General features: G+C 48.4%; 2 protein-coding genes across 4 annotated transcripts in view; one reads left to right on the plus strand and one right to left on the minus strand.

Moving 5' to 3' along the window:
- The first annotated feature begins 845 nt into the window (after positions 1–845).
- Positions 846–3,495, plus strand: CTRL (chymotrypsin like). Its single transcript, XM_065848525.1, has 7 exons — positions 846–897; positions 1,059–1,162; positions 1,331–1,410; positions 1,657–1,738; positions 1,822–2,002; positions 3,029–3,162; positions 3,334–3,495. The coding sequence occupies exons 1-7, from the start codon at positions 846–848 to the stop codon at positions 3,493–3,495; spliced, it is 795 nt and encodes a 264-aa protein (XP_065704597.1).
- Positions 3,496–5,270: 1,775 nt separating this feature from the next.
- The window catches only part of PSKH1 (protein serine kinase H1), a 29,921-nt gene continuing 8,365 nt past the window's right edge, over positions 5,271–26,826 (minus strand). For all 3 annotated transcript variants that reach the window (XM_065848141.2, XM_065848142.2, XM_071814262.1), the window contains exon 3: positions 5,271–12,226. In XM_065848141.2, coding sequence (XP_065704213.1) covers positions 11,909–12,226 — 318 coding nt within the window. In that variant the 3' untranslated portion in view covers positions 5,271–11,908. The remainder of the gene's footprint in view (positions 12,227–26,826) is intronic.

The raw sequence follows: 26,826 nt of genomic DNA on the forward strand, positions 1-26,826 counted from the left end.
AGCATCACCCCAAGGATGGCTCCCTGCACCTAGTACCACCCTGGGAGCATCACCCAGGGACATGGGGATGGTGGAGACACTACGTACCCTCTGTGCCCAGGCTGGAGAGGACCATGCTGTTCCCTAGCATGCAGCCCTAGGGCGAGGGGTCAGGCAGCAGCAGAGGTGGGAGGATGCTCAGGTGGAGGGATAAGTCTCAGCTGCTCACTGTCCTCCTGGTCCTCGTGCTGTGCTTGCCCACCTCTCCACGCTGTCTCCTACCTGCCTGGGAAGGTGTCTGCCGTCCCCACCTGCCCCGCTGGCTCTGGGACACACTCATCTGCACCAGGGCTGTGGTTCAAGGGGTGGCCCTGGGAACACCCATCTGGGACCAGCGCTGACCGAGGCCAGGGCTACATGGCCACATGGAACAACAGCCCTGGTGCCAACAGCTCTGAAACGGGCCTGGGGACAGGGTGACCTCCCCCACCGCAGGCATGGCTGCCTGTCCCAGCACATCCAGCCCCACTGCTACCCCAGCCGTGTGCCCACAAGCAGCCCCCTGTGTTCCCCATCACAGCCCTGCAGTTCCCCATCACAGCCCTCCCTCTCCAGCTCCACCAGCTGCCATGAGAGCTGACACGACTCACTGCAGCGATAGCCCAAGCACCCAGGGTACCTTTTGACAGCATGTTCCCACGTTGCCACGTGCATGGGCCAAGGTAGGTGCCAGGTGTGGCCTGTTGTCACTGCTGCAGCTGGCAGAAAGCAGGAGGGTGACCTTGCCCTGCTGGGCTACGAGCCACACGGCTCCCAGCTGCTCTATAAAGCTGGTGGCCCCTGGGGCACAGCCACGTCTTCGCAGGATGGCGCTTCTGTGGGCAGTTGCCTGCCTGGCCCTTGCCAGCACCGTCTCAGGTAAGTGCTGCCCGCAGGTGTGGGGAGGTCCCTCAGGCTACAGCAGGACCAGGGCACCCCAGGAATGGTGGCACAAAGACACCCATGCTGGCACAGACAGCCCCCAGGCATGAGCCCTGAGCTGTTGGGTTCCCCTCTGTGCCCCTCTGGCTCTTCCGCAGGCTGTGGGCTGCCAATCATCAGCCCCTCGTTGCGTGACAATGAGAAGATCATCAATGGGTACGACGCGGTGCCCGGCTCGTGGCCCTGGCAGGTGTCCCTGCGGGTATGGCACTTTCCCACTCCCCATGCAGGGCTGGTGCCATAAGCACTGCAGTGACACGGCACAGTGAGCTGGGCAGGCACCAAGGGGACCCGTGACACTCTGTCTGTCCCCAGTTTTGAGGGGGCCCAGCCTGCCAAGCCCAGCTCTTCCTCCCTTTTTCCTCCCCAGACCCGTTTGGGATCCCACTTCTGCGGAGGCTCCTTGATCAACGAGAACTGGGTCGTCACGGCCGCCCACTGCGAATTCAAGTGAGGAGTGGTGCCTGGTCAGCCCATGGCGGGGCCACCTGTCAGGGCAGGGGCTTGGGATGCACTGGGCATTGCCGAGTGGTGCTTGGGATAGCCCCAAAGGCTGGCACCCTGGGAACTGAGCAGCCTGGGACTCCCTCCATGGCTGTCCCCATGGTGGCCTCTCTTAGGCACGCGGTGCCCCATGCCTGTGGCAGCTGCTGATGCTGCTCCCATGCCTCCCCCTGACTCCTGTACCTCTTGCAGCCCATACACTGACGTCGTCGTCCTTGGGCAATATGATCGCAGCTCCAGGTCAGAGTCTGTTCAAGTGAAGTCCGTGGCCAAGGTGAGAAGGGGTGACATGGCCGTTGTCCTGGGACAGGGCTGGATCTGCGGCAGGGATGAAGGTGCTGCGGTATTTCTTGGCAGGTCGTCACAAACCCCAACTGGGACCCAGAGACCATCAACAACGACATCACCCTGCTGAAGCTCTCCTCACCCGCCCAGCTGGGAGTCCGTGTCTCCCCCGTCTGCCTGCCCCCCGCCAACCTGGTTCTGGCCAGCAACCTCCAGTGCGTCACCACCGGCTGGGGACGTGACAACATCTACTGTACGTACGCCACAGCCTCTGGGAGCGGGTGCCCAGGGGCACCTGGCAGGGGGGGTGACACTGTGTGCACGTGGGGAAGGGGCAGTTGTGCAGGTAACTCCAGACATGTACAAAAGGCCAATCTTATCTTGGGCTGCATCCAAAGGAGTGTGACCAGCAGGGCGAGGGAGGTGATTCTGCTCCTCTGTTCTGCTCCGGTGGGACACTCCTGTGGTGCTGGGTCCAGCTCTGGATCCCTCAGCACGGGACACACATGGACCTGCTGGAGAGGGGCCAGAGGAGCCACAGAAATGATCCGAGGCTGGAACAGTTCTGCTGGGAGGACAGATTCACAGAATGACAACTGAAAGAGTTGGGGTTGTTCAGCCTGGAGAAGAGAAGGCTACAGGGAGACCTTATTGCAGCCTTTCTGTACTTAAAAGGAGGCTGTAAAAAGATGGGAACAGACTTTTTAGCAGGGCCTGTTGCGATAGGACAAGGGGGGATGGTTTTAAACTAAAGGAGGGGAGATTCAGGCTGGATATGAGGAAGAAATTCTTTACACTGAGGGTGGTGAAACCCTGGCCCAGGTTTCCCAGAGAGATGGTGGATGCCCCATCCCTGGAGACATCCCAGGCCAGGCTGGACAGGGCTCTGAGCAACCTGATCTGGTGAAGATGTCCCTGCTCATGGCAGGGGTGGCACTGGATGAGCTTTGAAGGTCCCTTACAACCCAAACTACTCTGTGATTCTAAGTGTGCACACGTGTGTGTTGGTGTAAGCGTGGGTGTTGGTGTGTGCTCAGCAGGAGGGTGTAGTGTGCACCCCTGAAGTGAATGTGCATGGGCACAAGCTCGCCCTTGCTCAGGGCGGTTTGCATGAGATGATCAGGCCTGGCTAAGAAGGGACACTTTGGCACAGACGTGGAAAGTACTTTGCATGGCAGCACCCATATCTGGGAGCATGCCCAGGGTGTCTGTGCGCTCCCAAAGGCTCCAGGAGACCCACCGACAACCGGGGTGATTCAATGGTGCTTCTTTCCCCCAGCCCAAGCCTCGGCCGTGGTCCTGCAGCAGGTGTCCCTGCCCTTGGTGTCCTCAAGACAGTGCGCTCTGTACTGGGGCAACGACATCACCAGCTCCATGCTCTGTGCTGGTGGGGCCGGCGCCTCCTCCTGCCAGGTAAGGAGCCAAGGTCCTGCTGTACCACAGGGACGAGAAGGAGAAGGACAGTGGGGAATTCCATCTATGGACTCAGAAATTCAACTGTGTCCAGAGGAACAGGCAGCGGGGGTGGCAGGAATCAGTTTGGAGCACATGATGGGACCACTAAGCAGGTGGTTTTCTCCACAGGGTGACTCCGGCGGACCTCTGGTATACCAGAACGGGAACGCCTGGACCTTGATCGGCATCGTCTCCTGGGGAAGCAAATACTGCAACGTCAACACGCCCGCCGTCTACACCCACGTAAGCAAGTTCCGAAACTGGATCGACGACGTTGTCGCTCAGGGATAGAGCCGATGCCAGAGGGATCCCGTCTCCCGCATGGCACCCTCAGCAGAGCCAGCGAGGGGCTGAGCTGGCAGCAATGCACCCCACCTCGCAGAGTACTAAAGTGTGAGCGTTTGCCTGTACCAGGTGCTGCCTCTGCTTCTTTCCTTGTGTGATGCAGACTGGTACAGAACGTGCACGGGTGAAGTTTGGGCACCCTGCGCTCCTCTCCAGCACTCCAGCAGCTCCCGGAGCTGGGTGCCCCGAGGTGCAGCAGGCAGAACACAGTGCACAGGCTGGGGGGAGCAGGGCTGGCTGGGGAGCAAGGGCTGCTCAGGGGGTCTTCTCACACATGGATCTACAGCCCGACACCAGCCCAGAGACCACCACAGTGTCATCGGTGGGTTCACAGCCTGAGAGTTGGGGTTGTTCAGCCTCGAGAAGGCTTCAGGGAGACCTTATTGCAGCCTTTCAGTGCTTAAAAGGGGACTGTAAGAAAGATGACGACAGACTTCTTAACAGAGCCTCTTGTGATAGGAAAAGGGGTGATGGTTTTAAACTAAAGGAGGGGAGATTCAGGCTAGACATGAGGAAGAAATATTTTACACTGAGAGTGGTGAAACACTGTCCCAGGTTGCCCAGAGAGGTGGTGGATGCCCCATCCTGGGAGACATCCCAGGCCAGGCAGAGACATGACTGTGGAAAGGGTTATAGATCATGAATGGAGGGTAAAGACAAATAGTCTGGCCCATAGGCTTGAGTTTAAAAAACACAAATCAAACCAAACCCAAAAGCTGCTCAAATACAGCCCAGGACTGAGAATAAGCCAGGGCTTGGATAAAATTCAGCCTCACTTAGTGGTCTGCTCTGCAGGGACCAACTGGAGCAAAGTGATTTGGGGGAACAGCAGCTTATAGAGAAACTGGTGAAGCTGCTGGCTCAGACTCCTCCACCTTGGAAAGCCTCACCTGGGACACAGTCGGGTTCAGGGGCTGAGCTCCTCACAGATCTCCCCTAAGGCCCACGGTAGCAGCTGCACTGGGCATACACCGGTCCCACTGCTCTGCAGTGACATTTGGAGTGTGCTTTCACTCTGCGGTACCTGAAATAAGACCCACCACATGAAAGCTGCACACTCTTCTCTGGCTTCAGCTAGCTCCTAAATGACCTTGAAGACAGCTGAACATCAGAGATGTGATAAGGGCAGAAGAAACTGGTGGCCACACAGAACTTCAAATGGGAATGAATGAACTGCAGCACTATGGGTCGTTTGCTCTGTGTGTTCAGGTCACTGTCACCTCTACCACTGCTGGGACAGGGTCCTTTGCCCTTGAAAAATCACCTTCTTTCCAGGAGGAGATGGCTCAAAAGCAGTACACATTTTTCACTTGATATTAAAGGTTTTCCTGTTGGCCTATAAAAGCTGCTCAGAGTGAAACCAGAGAGGTACAAGTTGCTGTGGGCATACCAGGGTACTTCCAGGGACCTTGCACCCCAAGACAGGTGAAAAAATGTCCCAAATTGTCTGTTCAACCCCCAAATCCTGCCTTGCAGCAAGAGACTGAGTGCCTGACTCCTCGAGAGCATCCCCATGGGCATCCCAGCTCTCCTGGCCTGGCAGCTGCATTAAAGAAACCAGGAAACTCTTCTATGGGCACTTCAGTACCTTCTTGCTGTGCTCCAAGAATATGTCAGAGCAGCTCCTGGCTCTTGATGCATTTACTGGTTCAGAGCTGGGAAGGCGGCACCTGTCAGCAGTCGGCCCGCAAGCCAGAAATAACGACAGCAGAGCGATGGGGTACACAGAATACATTTAACATGTTTAACAGACTGAGTACACAAAATAAATAATTCTGTACACTCTAATCATAACATTACAGACTAATTACAAAGGTTCAGAGCTCAGCCTACAACAGCCCTTAGTGTAAAGACAGGATTCAAAAGGCAAGTCACAGAACTGGAGGCTTCTCAAAACACCCCTGTTGTGAGATGAACAGGATGCAACCGGAGTTACTTCCAAACCATTCCAACCCAGCACCGGAAATTTGGTGACCAAAAATAACAGCAAGTGCCGGAACAGCTCCAGTCCCGAGAGCTTCCCGGGAGGTGTCTTTCCGTAGTGAAAGGCAACAGGAAAACTCAGGGCATCTGGGTGTGCTGGCAGGAGCCGTTCGTGTCTAACGCACCGTGTTGGGGCTGTGGGTCTCCCCCACGTTCAGCAGACAAACACAGTGCAACGTGATCTGCAACAGCGGCGAGGAGTTCGCCCGTCACACACGAGGGATCTACAGTATCACCGCAGCGGGAGAAGGAAAAAGTGTCACCAGAGCTCCCTCGCCGCAGGGACACCAAGCGTGCAGGGTACCGAGCTCCATGATGTTGTTGCCACTGCACATCCCTGCTGCTTCACATTATTTTTTTGCAAATTTACTGCTCAGTAAGGCACAACTGACTCGCAGGCACCTGCCTCCGCAGCACCCAAGAGCTGCATTTCTGATCCAGGCTGAACAAGGAGAGACTGAGTGGTCAGAGAAAAGCACCAAAAACCTCCCAAGAGAGGTGAAGGCAACTTGGGGCTGGGCATCTGGCACCCAGTGGTACAGGCACTTTGTGGTATGTTCCAGGATGAAGCCGAGCTGGTGAGAGGCCGGGACACAAACACCCTCCCTGCTAATCCCAGGGCTCACACTGCTGCTGGAGAACAGACTGTGACTCCCCAAAAAGCCAATCTCTGTGCTGCTTTGCTTCATTTAGAAAACTAAATTAAGTCAAATAATTGAGATTTTGATTTACCCTGCCTCAAACCCTCTGAATCTTTAGCATCATCACTTAAACTAGGACTATGGGCCTCACGCAGTCTGATAAGAGGCCTGGAACAGCCAGGTACTCGTTCTGTGTTGTACAAGATCATTTTGAGCTGAGCCTGTGCCGCGGGGTCCTCAGAGCCTCCTCCCACCGTACAGACGCCCTTACCTGGCTCCAGGACTCACCACGGCTCCTGCAGAGCCAAACCCAGAGTTGCTGCCCAGTAGTCGAGTTAACCACAACCCCATTCCCATTTGTGAACGACATATAAGTTGACTGTATCAGTACTTCAGCCAAACACCCTGGTAGAAAACAGGATTGAGAAATGGAGCAGGGTATGAGAAAGAATGGAAATTAGCAGAGCAGAAAATATCTGACCTTAAAGAAGAAAATACCCAAATTCCAAAGAAGTTAAGAGTTTGAGGGTTTATAATTTCCAAAATAAATACGTAAGGCAGGCCCTACACTGCAGCTGGTTTCCACATCGCTACTGAACCAGCAGGTCAGAGCCCTTCTGTCTGGGCTGACTCTCATCACATAAAGCTGTCCCTCATGTCCGCTATACATTTCCAAGAACAATGCAGTCCAGGAACTGGCAGAAGCATCTGGATGTTACCACAATCTCAGTGTTAAACAGCACAGATTTCTTCTGGATTGAAGGAAGGGGAGTTTCTACCACCACTGGGTTGACATATTAATGTTTTTAGAAGCCTGAGAAGGGTGAGAAGTAAATCAAACATGGACAAGTAACTGCTGTTTTAGCAAAATGCATGGAAAAATACATTACATACTCAAAAGTCTGGATGCAAAGCTTCACAAGTATGTAGACCACCCGGTGTTATTCCTGGAAGACCTTTTCACATTCATTTCCAATAACCCTTAAAAAAAATTAAAAAAAAAAAAAAAAAAAAAAAGAAATCAAGGAATCAACAGGCCACATTCCTTGAAGCCGTAGTTCTCTTTCCCAAAAGAGCAGCCAAACTCTCAGGGACAAAATGCTGGGATTATTTTACACAGTACAGCTAAGTTCCAAAATGCTACCAACCATAATTCCTTCTACTCCTTAAAATTGCTTTTCCCTGAAACAGAATACGCTGGGAAGCAACACACTGAGTTGCTCCATCATGTCTCAAGGTGGGAGAAAGTCCCAAACCTACTGATTCCAACCTCAGAGTCTTTAGGTTTTGCTTTCTCCTTGTGAGCCCTGAGATACCTCCCCAAAGCAGGGTGCTGGTGAGCATCCCCTTGAGACACTGGTGGGTTGGCCACATGTGTCTTTCCCAGCAATGAGCATCCCTTCCAGTTCATGCACATGGACTCACGCTCCCCTGTGTGGGGTCAGATGCTGTTCTTTGGGATCAGTAAAGGAGAAAACAGTGTCCCATTGAGTGAGCTGTTAAACAGCTGGGACTGCAGGTGTGGTCCAGGAGCATCAAGCAGCAAACCCAGATTCCTCTTTGTAAGAGCATCTCACCCAGGAACAGTGGGAACGCCCCCAGCAGATGGCTGTACTTGGACAAGGACACACAACAATTTGCCACTAGGTGTCATTCCAGCTTCACTTTCATTGCATGAACAAAAGCACAGAAAACAAAAGCACTCTGAGATGTGCAGCCCAGATAATATAAAGACTGCCACTCAGCAATGGGTGGAACATGCATTTGTTACCTGCATTCTCCTGGCTAATTCAGTACCAGCAGAAACCTTCCAAAAACCCCCACGAACCACCATTAAGAGACATAGAAGGGGATTTAAAAACTTAATTAAAAGAGCAGGGAAAAAAAGAAATCTGGGTATTTTAGCTTCTAAAAATCCCCAAACAAGGCACACTTGAAAAGTGTAAACTCCTGAGACTTAAGATAAACTGAGCATTGACATACTCCTGTGGAATATATATGAAGACAGATGATTGAGATAATTCACAGTGAAGAGCTTCTTAGAGGACAGATTGAAGGCACCTAAAACTACGGCTCAAAATTACAGCACTTTGTCTGTTCCCCTCCAGCAGACCCAGCTGAAATCGTGCCCCCACAGCAAGGGTAAAAGCACCTGAGGAACTGTTCTTGCAATGTAGTGTTTGGAAATCACAGTTTTTCAGGCAGAGTGAAAACAGGAAGATCACTGAGGACTCCAAGGGACGCTTGGTCGGAGCTCTGCTCATCCCCCCTCAGCCCACACGCTATTGTTCTGGGTGTAAGAGTTCCTGCAAACATTGAATTTAGAAAAAGAAGAGGGACTGAGCCAGGAGAGTCACAATCAAATGATGGAAGGGAAGCCTATAAGGATTTTCCTCATGTTTACATCGATTTTTCAGTTCTTTTTCTAGAAAAACCAAGGCCCCTTATGGGATGGATGTGGTCCTCTTTGGTGCAATTCTCTCATAGCAGCTATCCAGCATCACCCATGAGTGTGAAGGATCCTCCCTTCTGCCAATTCACCCCCCAGCCATTGGAGCATCATCACAGAAAACTGACACTGTTAGGAGAGCATACATAGCAACATCTCACTTCCTAAAACATATTCCACCCCAAACACACTATGAGTTAACTTCTGTGGGTGAAAACCTAATTGCTGAAAAGAGCAGCAAAGCAAAAATTGTCACAGATGAGAAGATTCTTGCTCTGCTTCGTGAAGGTGGAGAAATGAGCCTGGTCAGACCAGAGCTCACCATCCTGACCTCCTCTCCACCTTCATCCACCCCCCACCCACAGGAGACGGCACGAAGGAACAGGCTGGGTAGACACCTGCACGTTGTGATGGTCTAGTGGTTAAAGGGAAGGGTCTCAGTTCTACAGGTCTTGGCTCAGTTAATCAGTTTGACCTCCTTGCACAGGCAAAAACACCTGTTTTGAGGATAAACACACCAGATAATCTGAGGAGGGCCATGGAAGAACGAGGAGGTAAAAGAGATCACAGCATCTGGGTGTGATTCTCCAAATATGCAGGAGACTATGAATAAAGGCTCAAAACCAGAAGCCCTTTGAGAAAGCATCCTGCTAGTGTGTAACATACAAGGGAAGAACAAAGTTCCAGTCGATTCTTGTCTTAGAGCGGTTGCTGCTTTTGCAGAGCTGTTGGCAGTAATATGAGGGGCACTGAATTGTTTATGGAGCTGCCTGTTTTGGCAGAAATCCCACCTGGTTTATGGCTTATGGTAAAGAACCACAGAAAACTACGTGAGAAAGCAAAAGAAGCTGAAGAAACTTTTTTTTTGCAGTCCACAGAGTTGAAAAGAACAATTTTTGGTAATTCTATGGCATCCATTAATGTTGATGGAAGAAATACTGCATGTGAAGGTTGTAGCATGGAGAGTGTTGGGCAAGTAACAAGCGATAGGATGAGAGGAAACAGCCTCAAGTTGCACCAGGGCAGGTTTAGATTGGATATTAGGAAAAAATTCTTCACAGAAGGCACTACTGTTAGTCATTGGAACAGGCTGCCCAGGGCAGTGATGGAGTCACCATTCCTGGAGGAGTTTAAAAGACATGTACATGAGGTTCTTAGGGACATGGTTTAGAGAAGGACTTGACTGGGTTGGGTTAATGGCTGGACTCAATCTTAAAGGTCTTTTCCAATCAAAACAATTCTATGATATGGTAGGATGGCCACTCAGAGAAAGGGCAGCCTGCAAACGATTTGGAGTTTTCAAAATAATATGCAAAACCATGCCAAGGATTTAGAATTCACCCCTGCAACACACTGGCTGCCCTCAGGTTTCCTCTGCCACACTCCCACCGCACACCTGTGTGCACTGGGCTGTGCTCACAGCACTCATGGCCCGGCCCAGCCTCGGGCTGGGAAGCACACCCCTAGAAATAACTACTTTTTTTCCCCCTCCTCTCCTTAGCACAGAAAACTCTTCTCCCACTGCAGCTGCCCTGCTTTGCTGTTTGCTGACCAGGAGGGGCTGCGGCCAGTACAGTTACAGCTCCCTGGAGATGTGACCAACCACTTAAAACCTTGCTGGCACCAAAACACAGGGGCACAGACATCAATCCTGGGCAGAAGGCCACGCTCGCCAGCCCCTTGAGCAGGCAGAGCCTGCGTTTCCAGCCCAGAGCTATGCCAGCACTTCCCAAGAACCCAGCGTGAAGCAAACCGTACAGCTTTGTCTGAAAAGCTTCAAAGAGCAGCATTTGTCGTCACTGCAGATCTTGGCTCTGCTATCACAAGAAGCCAAATCCACCATGAAATTGTGCCAACAGCCCCGTTCTGCTGCTCGGACCAGCTGGGAAGATGTCTCAGCAAGCTTGCACAAACCCCAGCTCTACAGCACACACCTCACCTGAGAGGTTCTTCACAAGACGCCCCCACATCACCCATCCAGCACAAGAAGACCTAAAAGGCAGTTTTTCCTATTGGATTTAAGTCACGCCTAACAGCTCTAAAGTTTTTCTGCACTGTCTCTAGGGTATTATCTCTGCTGACTCCCCAGGATTCGATCTCTGCTGCTCAAGCCCCTACCCTGATGCTATGGACTCATTTGTGGCCATCCCAACAGCTCCCACCACCACTTCACCGTCCCAGGGCAGGGACAGCAAGACTGGGGCAGAAAAGGCACACAAAGCAGAGGAGCCTCACAAAAACCTGCAGACAGGGAGCAATACCTGGAACCACCAAAGTTTTAGTGAAGCAACACGGTCGGTAACACTAGTGTGAAGGGCACAAGATGTGTCTGGTCACAGACATGACAGGGCCAGGTCACAGCAACAACAAACCCTGTGTGGTAGGTACTGGTCTTGCTGCAAACAGGGGAAGGACAATTCAAGGGGAACAGCACAGAACCTCTAAAAATGCTGCCTTGCTAAAGACAACCCTCTGCATACCATGAAATTCTATAGGATGATGATCCTCTTCCCACCCCTCCCTCAGGAGCACCCACCCATCCAGATCAAAGGAACCAAACTCCAGCTCTGAGCTCACAGCACTTCATCCTGTGTTGCCAATTCGCAGGGCAGCTCTCGCACAGCTTGAGTAAACCCTTGATGTCATCAGGCGGATGGCAGCCCGCGGGGGAAACCTCGCAGCTTCCCAGTTGTCACGGAAAACTGCTGTCTGGCATCTCCTCGGAGCTGTACAGAGATGAGGAGCTGGTGGGCAGCATGCCAGTGAGTCAGAGCTATCCTACTTCTAACTGCATGTGACTCATACCTGCTTCACTGCAAAGGGACCACAGTCTGACTAAACCAGCTCAAAATTTGTGTATATGTAATTTTCAAATACATATACACACCCACACGTGTATCGCATACACATACGTGGATGTACACACACATAAAGTGATTTCTTTTTTTTTCATATGCAAGTGAGAGAAACTTAACACTCTGGAATTAATAAATAACTATGAGCAACCAAGCTCCTGGGCTACAGAAAGAGCTCTTCTCCCCACATGGCTCCTTAATTTGTGTATGACTTGAGGCTCTGAGCTGTGCTCTGAGCCCACAAGTGCTCCCCCGTTTCCTGTGGCACAGCTCGCAGGGTGTGATGGCCACCACGAGGTTCCCTTTCCTCTGTACAGGGGGCACACCTCATGGATGGGGGGGACACCTCGAGGGAGGGAGGGAGGAACCTGGATGTTCCTACACCGCAGAGAAGACACTGGGAAAGCCGCCCGGCAGGTCCCAGCCAGCGCTCAGCCAGTGTACTGCTGCTGGTAGCGCAGGTTGAGCTCCCGCAGCTCCCGCTCCCGAACTCGTCGTGATTTGTTGGATTTGGTGGAGCGGCTGGAGCGAGTGGACTGCGCGGACTTGGTGCTCTGGCAGCGGGAAGATGCTCTCTTGAGAAGGTTTTGTGAGATGGAACGGTGTAGGTTCTTCATGGAGGACGAGGCTGCCATGCTGACCACCCACGGGTGCTTCAGGGCCTGAAGGGCTGTCATCCTGTCACTGGGGTCCACTGTGAGCAGACGATCAATGAAATCCTTGGCCAGGTTGGACACACTGGGCCAGGGCTGAAACACAAAAAAGATAATTAGAATCAACCATCCCGGCACAGCTTTGCTGATTAATTCATTCCTCCCATCCCCAAAAGGTGCTTCAGGGCATTCAGCTTCTTCCACTCTCTTTCATCCTCAGATCTTCCAAGTTGTAACCAACAGTGTCTGCGCAAGGAGAAGGAGATGCAGTTACTTCAAGACACTGTTAGAGGGAGAGGCTGAGTTAGTGGGAAATGTCTACATGTACATAGGTGCAGCGTGGATCCATCCAGCAGAGGAGCCTGGATCCCAGTCTTCCCGGGTGCCTCATGCCTACAGATCCCTACATACGTGTGCACGCACACATACACGCAATCTCAGTCAACCCCCCCGACTCGACCACTTCTCCAGCTGCTGTCTGGGACTTCCCTGGTCCCCAGATCCTCCTGTGGTCTCACTCTTGTCCTTAAGAGACACACAGAGACATCCCCAGTGTCCAGGTCCCTTCACTCCCTTGTCCGGCTCCATCTCCACCAGCAGTCACACCCTTGGTCACACACTTGCTGCAGTTGATGCTCCATGGACACACACAGGCTTCTGGACCTATGTCCTGCTCCAGATGCTGGCCCTGAGTCCTCCCACCTCATCTTCTCACCTTGTCTTCCAGACCCATACAGCTATGACAAACAGTGACTGTATCCTGCTGAAGACCCTCCCAGTCCAAGTGCTTTGTACCCCATGAAGCCGCCACTGCTCAAATTGGGTCATGTCACTCACAGGGGATGGGTCCTGACACCAGACCCCCGGATCTCTTCTGACTCTTCATCTTAAGGCACACATCTACAAGCATCAATCTCTGCATCAATCCTGAAGCCAAGCCTAGGAAGGTTTTCGGCTGTGGCTCTCAGTCTCACTCTGATGTGGAAATCCGGGAGATGTTGCTACTGGGTCAACCCTGGAACAGCCAGCTGAGCCTGGCTGGAAACAACCCCATAAAACATTCTAAATATATATAAATGTTAGATAAGGAATTTTCAGGAATGCTTACCAAAGAAAGAAGGAAGAATTTTATTTACTCATTTCACAAAACACTAGTTTTAAAGAAACAAGCCCAAATTAATTAATTTACTCCTATAATGAATACCTCCTATATCCCCCCCATACACTGAGGTATAGCCACAATAACCCATGAGACAAACACCTACAGTCATGCACACTGGAATTGTGTCATTTCTGACAAAATACCGTATTTGCACTAACGTGAGGAGTGAGAACATTTCCTTGAGCATGACTGAAGGTTGGGCTGTGGACAAAGCTGGGAAGAAAAACACGGCAAAATCCACTGTGAGGTCTCACCCATCCTGAAACCACCAATACTGAATTTTTCAAATACATGGAGACCACATCCCAAGCAGCATTAAAAAAAGCCTGAGTACATTCATGCAACAGAGTGAATGTTTCGATACAATAATTAAGCCCATGCATAAACACACAGGTGTTAACTGTGTGGCTAAAAGAGAAAAAGGCTGCTATTCTGTGTCTCATTCCTCTTTTCATTTGGTGAGGAAGAAAAGAACCCAGCTATTTTAAAATCTGGGGTCCACCAACTGCGCAGTCAGATCTAATGCCCTTTTCTTGTGCAAAAGGTCTAAAAAAAGGTATGTCCTGATTTTTTTGAGGCCTGCAATTTATGGCTACCAAAAGCAATCTTCTCTTTCGAAAGACTGAAAGGTACCAGCGAGAGCACTAATCCACAGGGGATTTTTTAATGTAATGTTCTGAGCGTTCCAGCCCCACTCCTGGCCCTGGGCAGCCTGTGGTACGGCCAGGAACGGTGAACTCCAGCTTGAGTTAAGGAACCAGCTACCAGGATGGTCAGAGTTCACAAAGTCTTACTTTACAAGCAATGACTAAATCAGTCTGGCTTGCTCAGCTTAGCTAAAGTGGGATATATGATCACTGGCAGCAACTGTGCAAGAAGAGAGAGTGAAAACGATATGAACTACTTGATATAAAAAAAATACCTGCACATGGATAAAAAAATACAAACATTCCTGAAAGTACTCAGGATAGAAATGGGAGTATTTAGAGTGCTTGGGAAGGAAGCACAGCCTTCTCCAGGGGATCAGACACCACCTCTGTGTTTTGAAATCACATCCACAACCCACTCCCCTCCGCGTTTCCTGAACAAAATCAGTTAAAAAAATTTCCTACAATTCAAGCTTTACTGTCTACTGCTTTCAAATACACTTAGTTTGTCATGACCTGCCTTAAATCACTTTGACAAGGAATGGTAAGAAAAGAACAGATGCTTGTTAGAATACAACACGGACAATCCTTGATCAGAGACTCAATAAAGATAATTAAAATAGCAAAAAATCTTTCGAAATGTAGTAAAAATCACAATAACTGCAATTGAACACTCTGGGTTTTTTTGCAGAACTAGGGACACTTCGAAGAGCTCAGCCTTTATGCTATTTATAATATTAGAACCAAAGAGTCAAACCTGCCTCTGCCACAGGGAGATATAAATCACATTTCAAGCCTATAGATTTCCTACCAGACTTATGGATAAGGAGCTTCCTTTGTTAAATAGCAGCAAAGGGAACCAACTTGCAGGGTTTAGTGTCTGTTGGCAGGTGGAGATTTTGCCTCTAAGTTTACCAGGCTTGCCTTCAAAAGTTTTTAAAGAACTATTTTCTGTAGCTTTTTTTTTGACTCATTTAAGTTATCAGCTACTCATACAGTTGAAATCCCACCCAATTACCCTCCCACCACTTCTTCCCTCCTCCTCCTCACAGACACAGAGCTCACCCCATTCAGTTTTCTTCACAGAGGACGCATTTTCCCCTCTCCGAATGAGACGCCTAAGCTAACAATATGTCTATCTAATTTACCGATTATAACTCAAAGTGCTATTAAATGCTAGTGACAATTTTACTCTCCTTGCAATAACTCTCTAAGAACTCTTTACTACTGTCTTCATTACTGTTACCAGCAATCAAGATGACATAGATGCCTTGAAACAGCTTTTGTCTCACTTGAACGAAGAAAACACATTCACACACTCCAGCCTTATTGTTTTTCCTGCAGTATTTCTCCCCAGCTATCAAAAATTCTTTACCCTTCTGAATATTGTCCCTCACAGATATACAACCATGCCAGAATCTCCATCCTCTCTTTTTCACCTAAATCCAAAGAGATGCAAGAGATGCATTTAAATGAAAAATACTTGAGGGCTGACACAGCAATGCTTTTCTTGGAAATACATCCCCAGGACATGCAGGAAAGCATTATTTCCTCTGGCAGGTGTCAGTAACTGCACCGGTCTGGAACCAGAGGCAACACGAGAGCCATTTTGCGGTTCAGATGCATTCAGAGTTCAGTCAACCGATGGCTGCGCAACACGAAGTAAGAGATTCTGGGAGGTGAAATGAGCCTCTAAACACCAAGAAAAATATTAATTCAATCATTTCAAGACATATTAAAAGATGGAAAATACGATGATTTAGAATTTTAAGAAATCCATTAAGAACACATCAGTTTGAAGACCTAGAAATGGCGAACACATCACCAGCCCAAGCCTTGCAAGGTCTGTGCATTGCACCAGTCTGGTTTAATGAAACCTAAAGTAGAATAAACTCCAAACAAAAGTAAATTGGATTTCTCATTATTCCAATTACTCTAGTTTCACCACAAACATTGAATATGGAACACTTGCAATTAGGATTTTCTTCTGGTCAGCAAACACAAATCACTTCATTGATCTGTTTACACAGCTGGAGGTCTCCTGTGCTGCACCAAACACATCTTTGGTTTTTTTCACTGAAGCCTTTACTTAAAAAGTAGGTAAGGATACATTCTGCTGAAGCCCTGAGAGGAATGAATTTTGCAATTTTCAACCCCAGTTCATGGAGAAACATATCCAGTCTCCAGAAACCTTGCTTCAGTTGGCAATATAGCTGTTTTAACTCAGCAAAACCTCAAGAACCCTCCCAATTACTATTGCAAGGCTGCAGCTGGAGTTTGTGTAAGAGCTGAGGAAGGTCAACACTGGTGTGTTTGGGGAACCGCAAGGACACAAGTGCACGACAGGAGGTGCACTCAACATGACAGGCCTGAAGGGATCTAGAGGAGATTCTCTGAGGAGAAACAGAGAATGGCTCCATCCAGAGGCCATGAAACATCACATCAGCTAAACCCCATCAGAGAGCCTTGCCTTTAACCCCGCTCCTGCAGGGACAAATTCCTCTCTGTTGTGATTCACCAGGTGGCTGCCAAAGCAGCTACATCAACTCAAGCGAGCGACAGGCACAGAGGCCAGAATTAGCAGCACTTCAACAAAGTATGAAGTCACCGCCACAGTCTTGTCCTACAGCCTTAACAGCAACAGGAGAAACTCCTGCCGTGCAGATTTGTAGCTCTGGTCCCTCAGGAATGTCGGCTGCCGCTTCCCAGGTGCGCCAGCATTTCCTACAAAAGCATCTCCTGAACTTCTAAGCTGCATAAAACACGGAGCACATCACCAACCTGCAACTTCAGCCTTGCTAGATAACAAACCCAGGAGAAAGCAGCCTCACTTAAAAAGCTTTGAAGAGCTCTCAAGTGTGCTGTGTTTTATTCAGACTCAGGCTCAGAGTCTGGAGGAGGAGGAAGAAAAGCAAGAGATCCTCCTATGAGTGTCCCCTAGGTGAGGGGATTGCATGCAGCGCTGGGCTCTTTGTGATTAAATCCATCACCACCCCTGCTTTTTATTCACACCGGCATAAAAGCTATTGAGGCGCCGTCCACACCGGCATGGGGGGAACAAACACCATGTTGTTCTCCGGCTCGAACAACCAACCCACATGTTTCGCTGACAGCTGAAGCGAGCAGGAACAGGGCGCAAGCCGCGGCGAGCTCCTGGCGTGTGCGTCTGAAATAAAACGCTGACCTGTGTTACCAACATGAGTTTTCTCACCTAACAAAACCAAACCCCAGCGGGGGCGGGAGCCAGAACCCACAGGCACAGCAGCGATCAGGGCTGGTTTCAGGTACCAAATTTTACCCTGCCGGCAATGGGAGCGCACACTGCTGGAAGGCAGTCACCAAAGCCCGCACTGCAAACACACTATGAAGACGACCATTTTATGCTGACTTTTACTTGTTTTTACCTTAAAATACATGGTGAAGGTGTTTCCATTTTCCTGCTCAACGCTAGTTCCTCTAAGTATTTCTATTCTATTCATGTTTCTAAGTTACTTTTCCCCCACAAGTATTTTTTTTTTAATCAGAAGTCTCTAGATCTCAGCAGTGCATCTTCCCCCAGATACACACACCCTCCTGTGAGAAGAAGCCATGTGGGTACAAATGCAACAAGTTGCAAAGACCACCCCTGACCTGGGCAGGCAGAACTTTTAACATAAAGGAATTTGTTCTGTATGTTGATGATATACATCATGATGAGCTTTTCTTGCCTTCAGAACCTGTGTGGGATGCAGAGCTTGTAACAGCTGCCCTCTATCCTATAGACGCTGCTTGGAATTGTGTACATGTCCCTATACACATCTCCACCCTATGTTCACCAACTGCTGCTGTTTGCAATTCCATTGAAGACACCTGACCACTAAAAATCATTAACAAGAAAGTCAATCCGGACACAGATGGCACCCAGGTATCACAAATATGAACAGCAAAGGCTTTTTTGTTCTCCAAAAATGACTCCATCTAATACATACGTACGGTGTTGCAGGCAAGGCACACCTCTCCATCTTCTGTCATTTTTCAGAGTAGCTGCATTTTAAAATTCAGATGTCTTTAGTGGTAGACAAATGACATGCTGTTAGTTTTTAAAAATAAATTAATTAGAGGTGCCCAAGTATTCTTTGCATTGCATCTTTCACATATTCACGCTAACACGGCACTTGTGTCTAATTTAGGAGGTTCCCACACGACTTTGGAAAACAAAGTGTCAACTTTCCAATCTTTTGGAGCAGGTTGGGGACAACAACTCTGAGACATCCCGTGCTGAACGAGCCTGGGACAGCACCAGGGTCCCAGTAACGGAGGTTTGCGGAGCCCTGGCCATCATTCAGCCCACAAGCAGTTGCAAGGAGGCGATCAAAACCAAGCGGTTCAAAAGGGCTGGAACAAAAAGTTTCCAACAAAAAGATATAATGTGCTAAAGTCTGCACAGGACAGATTCCCAAGCACTCCGCATTAATTTGTTGATGTGGGGAGGAGGAATAAAGGAAAGATGAAAGAGGAAAATACAACAGCCCTTTAATAATCCACAACGTTATAAGTATGCATGGCCATCTGGTGCTGTGAACTCCTATAACCCAGCTTTTCGAATGGAAATAGCCAGCCGATTTTCCCTGTACAAGCACTGAGTATTCAGCTAGAATCATGCAGTAAAATTACAGCAGCTACCAAAACAATAAACACAGAGCTTTTCTCTACAGCCAGGGACAGCTCTTCTAACCATAATGCCTAGGGAGGTAACTGGCATGTTAAAATGGGGTAAAACCACATTTTAGCTTGCCTCACATCCATCTCTTAAAAATGTATCAGCAAGTTACAATTAAACAAAGGGACTCTGACCAGCACCTTGGCTGAGAAACTGTACATTGAGAAAGCTCAGGGTCAAGAGACCTGGACTCAGAAGAGTACAGGTGAAAAGACGAGGTCAGCAAGTACAGACTGCTAGAGACTGACATCAAAAAGGCAAGGAGGGGAAACAGAAATTTCCAAAGGTGTTTGTTACAGCACCAGGTCACAACAGTATTTGCAGTAGCTAAACTGGGAAATGCCCTTCCCAGTCTGTTCGTAACACCTGAGTATCCTGACATCTTCAGTGCTTTTATTCTCAAAAGGAAAACTCAAATTTGATCTGAATTATGTTCTCTCATTCTGAATTAATATCCTAAGAGATGTATTGGCTGAGAAGTGCAACTGAAGCTAACGTGTTTCAACATACCAATTCAGAGTAACAGTTTTAACTACAAAATAAATGGTGGCCCCAATAGGGAGGAAACATCTTCCCCAGGGAGGAAGAATATCACACCGATTAGTGCAGCAGGGGGGATGAACAGATAAGCTTATAACCTCCTGCATACACACACCCCCCTCCTGCGGGCTTCAAGCTGTCGATGCACAAGCCCTGAGTGCTTACAAGAGAACAAAAAAGGGGGAGTAAACCTGCTCCCTGGATGCCACCAGCTCTCCTCGGCTGCTCGGGCCGGCGCAGAGGTTCCCGTAACCCCCTCAAGGCCAAGCACCAAGGGCAGGACGTGGTGAGGAGTGTGCTGGAGACACCAGCACTGCCCAGGCTCCAGCAGAACAGCAGCACCTGCCCCGCTTGCCTTTCTTCCCTATAGTCACCCTTTCCATTTTAATCAGAATCAGGCACAGGTCAGAGGAGGTGCAATGCCCCTTTTGTCCCAGCATGTCCTAAAAGCCCAGGTTTAACTATTTAAGTGCTGCTCAAGTTAGCCCAGTATAGCCCAATCTAATTTCTCTCCCAGAAGGCACTGGTTTGGGTAGGCAAGGATCCCACCCTGCCACATTTCTCTCTAATATCTTCTCAGCCTCTTTCAGCATCCGAACTACTCAGTGAAGGAGACACACATCCTGCTGAACAACACAATATATTATTGAAACTGCACCAAACTGCACACACACAGGAATGAAACACTAAAGTTGCCAGGACAACTCAAACATCTCCAGCTTACACATACCTCACTCCGCAGCTACTACCTTATACTGATGTGATCTCTTTTTTTCTATTATATCCTACTCTGTCCTTTCCTACACCATGTTTTTTTCCAAAAAGAAGATCAAAAGTTTTCAGTTTGCTATGTGGAATCACACTAACCACTGCCGAGCCTGGCCATGCCCCAGTTCCAGAAGGATTTGGAGAGGATCCAGGTGAGGGCTGTCAAGCTGGCCAGGGCTCTGTGGCACACGGCCTTCGAGAAGAGGAGGCAAAGAGAAGTCTAAGGGCAACCTAATAGCAGACTACGTCTATTTGAAAGTAGTTACAAGGACTACAGAGCCACACAAATGGTACAAGAGCCAACAGGGAGAAGCTGCACCTTAGAAGGTTCATATCAGGAAATACTGGGGGGAGGAAAGAGGAAAAAAAAAAACAACAACCCAAAAATCAGTGGCAAGGGTGGTGCAGCCCTGGAAGTGTTGACCAGGGAGGTGGGCGATCTCCACCTTTGAAGCCTTTTAAGGAAGACGAAGTCACAGCCAACTGGATCTTATATTGGCAACAGCCCCATCTCAAACTGAATGGGATCAGAAATTCCCAAACATCTCCTGTAACCAATGTTTCTATGATCCCGGTGTTCTTCTCCCTGTCCCCAGCCAGTACTGTCAACTCCCGTGCATGGCAGCAGCAAATCCCTCCTTCCCACACACTCCACTGCTCGGGCTCCAGTCCACACGCTTCACGGGGTCAACCGTGCCACGAATGGTTCAGAAATAAACACGTGCCGATCAGCTCTCTGGATAAATCTGGACTGATATTTAATTACCTTTCCTGCAGCAAGGATGTGAATTCAGCTATCCCTCCTACTGAGCCGCTGACTTTTATAAAATTCACAGACCTTCAGGCCTTTGAATTCTCCACATTGCTCTGATGTGGCTGAAGTTGACCTTAGAAGTCAATTGTGGGAGACTAAAAGACAGATGGCACAGCTCCATAAACCTTGTTTCCTTGGGAAATGAGGGTAAAAAACAGGGCTGCAAGGAACATCCAGGGATCATCCAATCCATCCCATAGTCCCTGAGGATCCACCACAGATGCATCACTCCTGGCTGCCCAACTTGTTCTTCAAGACAGCTTCAGCAATCCTGGTAGATATTTTTTTCAGGAGACACTAATAAAGTGTTGTAAAAAGCCCAGTGCGAATCTAAGTGCAATTTAAGGCTCCTGTTTGCCATAACCTGGAAAAGAGATTATTTCTTTTCCTCTTTAAAACAGTCTTATGCATATTTGCAAACTATGACAACACCTTCTTTATGCCAGTCAAAAAAGTTTCAGTCTTCTGGAGACAGTGGTTTTTTGACTCATTATTGTTTTTGCTGATCTTCTGTTCAGTCTCTCTGCTTGGCCCGCGGTGTTTTTGAAGTCCACTGCCCAGAAGTGTCGGAGCTTCAGTTTGGCAAGCTGCACCAACCACCAAACACAGCAGGATTACACCACACGCAGCCCGTCTTTCTGTTCAAACACCTCAGTACGTTTGTCTTTCTCCACCAGTGTGATATTGCATTCTCACATAACAATTTGTGATTCATAGGCAGATCCTTTTCTGAGAAGCCAACACCTTCCATCTTTCACCTATTTTTGTGCATAAACTTACTCTCATTTTTTAAAAATTGCACCTGCTATTAGTTGCTCAGATTTGTTAGGACCACCTGGAATTCAACACACTTTGCAGCCCTTTCACCAATTCAATGTCAATGTCATAATGAACATATCCTCCCCTCCCTCAGCTGGGCTAATCAATACAGCCCCAAATACCACTGGACCTCTGTCAACATCTAGAGAACCATTCTCACTTCGTATTTCACTTTGTTGATGAGCCACTGGTAAGTAAACACCACTTCTAACACAATAGCTTTGGGGATATCCAAGATTTGGTCCCCGTGCTCCCCCCGCTTCACCTGTGGCAGATGTTGAAGTGCTGTACTTGCAGAATCCGCCTGCTGGCTTCTGCCCCCAGAAAGACTGGAGAACACGATTTTTCGAGCTTCTAGGCAAAGAAGTTTTGCTCAGCATGAAGGGCAGCTGAGGACAAAATGATTTGCAACACTAAAGTGGGGAAGCACAGTTTCTCCTAGTGCCAAAGCCCCTCTCTCAAAGTACTTCTCGCCCATCACCACCACAGATATCAGCTGATGTAGAGGATGGCGAGGCAGGGAGAGGAGAAGGCTCCCTGGTTCAGAACACAAGGAATACTTCAAATCCTGCCTCTCCTTTGCCTGAAGACGTGGTCAATTCACCATTTCAGTTTGTTAAGTATGGCTTATCACACTTATTCACGGGATTAACCTATAACAGCTATTCAGGAGCTCCATGTGCTTGGCACACATTCAGCACACACAGAAGGTTTCCAAAGCGAGGCTGCCAAGCGCTACCATGTGTTTCCAAACAGGGCTTTTTCAGAGACCATGCAACACTTCCATGAAGCAGCTAAAGATACCTCCAAAGCCAGATCCAGCCTTGCCAGGCCCCTGTGCCAAACACCAAAGGTACAGGAACTCCTATGAATTTTGGAAGATGAGCACGTCATGAAATTATTTTACATTCTCATCCAAGAGCCAAGCTAGTTTTCCTAATCTTTTCAAAATCAGCCTCTTGAGCATAAAAGGTAGTTTAAGAATGTCACTAAGAATTCCCGAAGCTTGTAAAGCTAAAAGCAAACAAAAAGTAATGGAGGACTAAGTGGAAAGGGCTAAGAAACTGTAACTCAGGCATTCCCATCAGCATGCGATATAACAGTGCAGAAAGTCTTTTGAGTCATCCCAGGTACAATGAGAAACCTTTCCTACATCTGAGCTACATACCTGTTCTCAAAATGATCAGAATGTGAAAGAATCCCTTAGAAATTACTCTTCAGACACAGACAAAGGTAGAAAACATGCAAATACTTTCCTTCTCAGACAGCTCAGTTCTACCTTTCATTAGGTACAAAAATCAAACTCTTCGGTTAATCACTCAAAGTGTCTGAAACACGGGGTATATTTGATGTGTAGGGTGTATCGTGCTGATAGAAGTTCACAAGCTATACACACATATGTTCACAGCAGTCAGGCATATGCTGCATTAACAGCAGGGATCTCTTAATAGCCACCAGCAGAACATTCTACCTCTCCTCGACTCGTCTGCACAGTTCCCATTGCACCAATCAACACTAATTTGGCGTATTAGTAAAAGCTCAGTTTTCAGGAAAATCCATAAAAGCATCCATTTAAATAACAAACGTATTGGAAAACATGCGTGGGATTTCCATCTGGGCACTTGCTCAGGGCAGCAGGAGGGCGAAGCAGCAGGGTAGGGAGAATGGAGGGAGCAGAACCAGCCCTGAAGCTTCTGCTCCAAACCAGGGAACTTGGATGCACAGCTCTTGGTTTGAGCCACCCCTTCCAGCTCAAAACAACAAACCCAGCTCCCTTGTGTCTACCAGCCTGAAAGCTTCAATTGCAATCTCATCGGATTTAGGGATTTTAGGGATTAGATAAAGACACCACCAAGAAAAACGTCAGGCTCAGGAAGCACATTTTTAACCCTCCAGCTCAGCACCAATGGAAACTCCCCAAGAGATCTTAACTATTCGAAATCCAAATCTTGACTTCCTACCTATGCCCTGTACGAAGTTAACTCCTCCTTTGTCTCATCCCAGGGCAGGTGCACCCTGCAACTGCTAGAGAAGTCCCAAATTTTGGTCAACGGAAATTTGAGACACCTTTCAACATCAGATTGTTCCAAATACACCAGGTCAAACGGTCTCGCTGTAAGGCAGAGTCAATTACAGGCCACAAAATGATGTGCAACAAGATGCGTGTTCACGGCCCTTCTTTGCAGAGCTCATTTTGATTAATTAAAACTATATTTTAGCCTGCAATAGGGCAGAAGCTGGAACTAGGGCCAGGTATCAGCTCTTCCAAACCTCAGTCTGGTGCTCACTGGGAGCTAGGAAGATGCTGTAGCTTTCTCCAGAGCGCACCCACCTGAAAACTCACTTCAAAAACGTTTTACGGGTGCCAGTCAGGGCTCCCTTTGTCTCTAGAGTCACACAGCTGTTCTAGTTTTGTATTTCCATACGATCTTCTGGAGCCTTACCAGCCTCAGGTCTTTAGCAGACCAGGTCTAGCAAATGCAGCTGAAGCAGTTTCAGATGTTAGCCCCATCCACTCACCCCAAGACCTGTGATGAATGACCATGTGTCACAGCAATGACAGAACCAGACAAGTCCTTGCACCCCACTCAAGGGTTGCGCCCAGCTCAACCCTGCTCCAGGAGCAGCTGAACTTCAAATGCAGTTTTACTGAGAAGCACCATCTCCCACCCCTTGGTGGTCATCTCCAGCAACGGGAGGGGAAGAGGGGAAAGATGTTGTATTTAGAACAGACCAGGTTTGCAGACATCACCTCCCAAAGTCCGCAGAGCTGCAGTTAAGCAGTTACTCTTCCTCCCTCGCACAGTCTTGCAGGAAACTCAACTTTTCTACCCCACCCACTGGTGGAAATACGAGAAGGCAGCAAGGTGTTATCAGTCCTCCTGCATCCTCAGTGAAACGTAAGCTCATTTACAAGCCCAAGTGAAACACTGGGTGCAGATGAGCTTAAACCATCCTCCCAGCAGGTAAGAGTTGGTTTCTTACAGATCACAGCTCTTTCCATTGCAGAATTAACACATATTCTCACTCGTTGAACCTTGGTCCTAAGGAAACGAGCATTCAGCAGAATGTCTCACCACTCAAAATCTAACTCCACTAAGGTATCGGGAAAACATCTAAGCCACAGTTAGAAAGGATTAAACCAGCCAAAGGTAAAAGAGGAAACTGCCTAGTCTATTTTTAGGGAACTGTAAAGGAGTCAAAGACATCAGTGGTAGTTGATAGTTCAAATCCTTTCTGTTAATACTGTATAGTCTGCACAAAGGCAGCTTAATATTCTTCTTCTACCCTACCAATGTCCCTTTATCCCTACATCCCTAATTCTGCAGAAATGCTATTCTGCCATTAACAGGATTTTATAGGGCCCAGCAACGCAGGAATGAAAATACAATGCATCAAATCATAGCATTATCACAAGTTCTCTTCCCTCAGATGTGACTCCTGCCTTCCTCTATCCCTGCAATAATTATGTGCCATACGCTGTGCACAACTTTCCCAAACCCAGTCATTCACCCCAAATCATAACCAAAATGCTCAGCTGCTGCCCCTCACCCTGCCTTGAACCCGCAGCTGTTACTGGTACAGAGAGCAGCTCCAGGGACAATGGGCTGTGAAAGAAACTACTGGTAAAAAAGAATCACCATCCCCTTTTCCATGGAGATCCACTGCCCACTTTGTTTCCTTAGGCAGAGCTTCCACCCCAGGCTCCTCCACTTGACACACCAGAGCAAATCCGAGCGATACAGCACAAACCAGCCACACAGTGAAGCACGTGGTGTCTCCAGCTCATTGTTTCAATAGATGCTTCCAGCCGCAGAAACCACAAATCCAAACTACGGGAAAGCCCAGCCAACGCGCCTGCCGCAAGCCACTGGCTCAGGAAGTTCACTGACCTGATGACATGCACGATTCTGTGAAATATCAACTCTTAATGGGTGTTGCAGGCTGTAGCTGTATGGAAATGGAAGATGTGTGCAGAGAAAGATCACCCCTCCCCTTGCTTACCCTGCCCTCGGATTTGCAGCCTAAGGTGAAGAACATAGTAAGAAAGCAAAAAAAGTAAAAAAGCAAAAGGAATGATTTTGGGAAAGGGCCTCACAACACACCATTTCCATCAGAGGAAACAATTTCTTTTTTTTATAAAAAGAAACCTCCAGAAGCATCCAAAGCAAAGGCGAATTGATTTTTAAACGCATACATTGGTTTCAAAGCCCTTTTACTGGATAAGGTCTTTCTTTACCTGCAAATGGTGTTTTCCAACACAGCACACTAAAGTTTTGCAGGACCGTGGTCACTGATACCTGGGGGAGGTTGGAGGATGATCCAGGTTTTAATTATCATGTTTCCGAGGGCCTAAAATGTCTGTTCCTGCAGCAGGAGAGATCTGGACAAACACTTCAGCTCTCAGATACGGATGGAGCAACACAAACCCACCACCCTCACACCCACCAAGTGGTGCATTAAAAGAAAAGAAAGAGTAGAAGCTAAGAGAAGTACTTTCAGAGGGCTGGCCTCAGTGTTTTGTGCCAGGCTAGGAGAGGCACACTTTCATCCTGCTCAAGTGCTTCAGCTCTTCAAAGCAGAGCATAGTGCCCTTTTCAACAGGGAGTCATCTAACCACATCTCGCCAACACTCTTGTAGCTCTGCTCAAAAATCACTGCGTTCTTACAGCCATATGAAATGCAAAAGCACATTCCTCTGTAAATTGACTTTTTTTTTTGTCCCAGGCAAAGGGATCAGCAACTTATATAAAAAACAGTTTTTCCTTACATGGGAAAATAGAAAAAAAAAATGCATGTATTTCTCTAACAACAGGACTATTGTAAAACACTTCTACCATCTAATGTGGCTCAGAGGAAAAACACATAGAAGCTGCTATAAGAAAAAAAGTCTGTCTTCCCCCAAGGAGGCTAAAACATGGCCACGGAGACTCGTACAATCACGCAACTGTGGTTTAAAACCTTGCCTTCAACTTCCCTGTGCCTGTTTTCCTCATTATTTTACATTTCAACAGCTTGGGACGCTCAAACTCCAGGGAAAAGACTGAAAAAAATTGCCACCTTTCTGGTTTGAAATCTGTTCTGTCTTCTGGCAGGAAGATCAGAGGCCAAGGTGATGACCACATCTTGCAAAAGCCTCAAAGGCATCTAACAACCAACCGGCATAGCCAGGGAGAGCAACACCATCATCAGCAGGACTGGCCGGGGTCCCCAGGAGAGAAGGGTCCCACTGCATATGGACGCTCC

This window comes from Patagioenas fasciata, chromosome 13 (genome assembly GCF_037038585.1).
Source record: "Patagioenas fasciata isolate bPatFas1 chromosome 13, bPatFas1.hap1, whole genome shotgun sequence".
NCBI lineage: Eukaryota > Metazoa > Chordata > Aves > Columbiformes > Columbidae > Patagioenas > Patagioenas fasciata.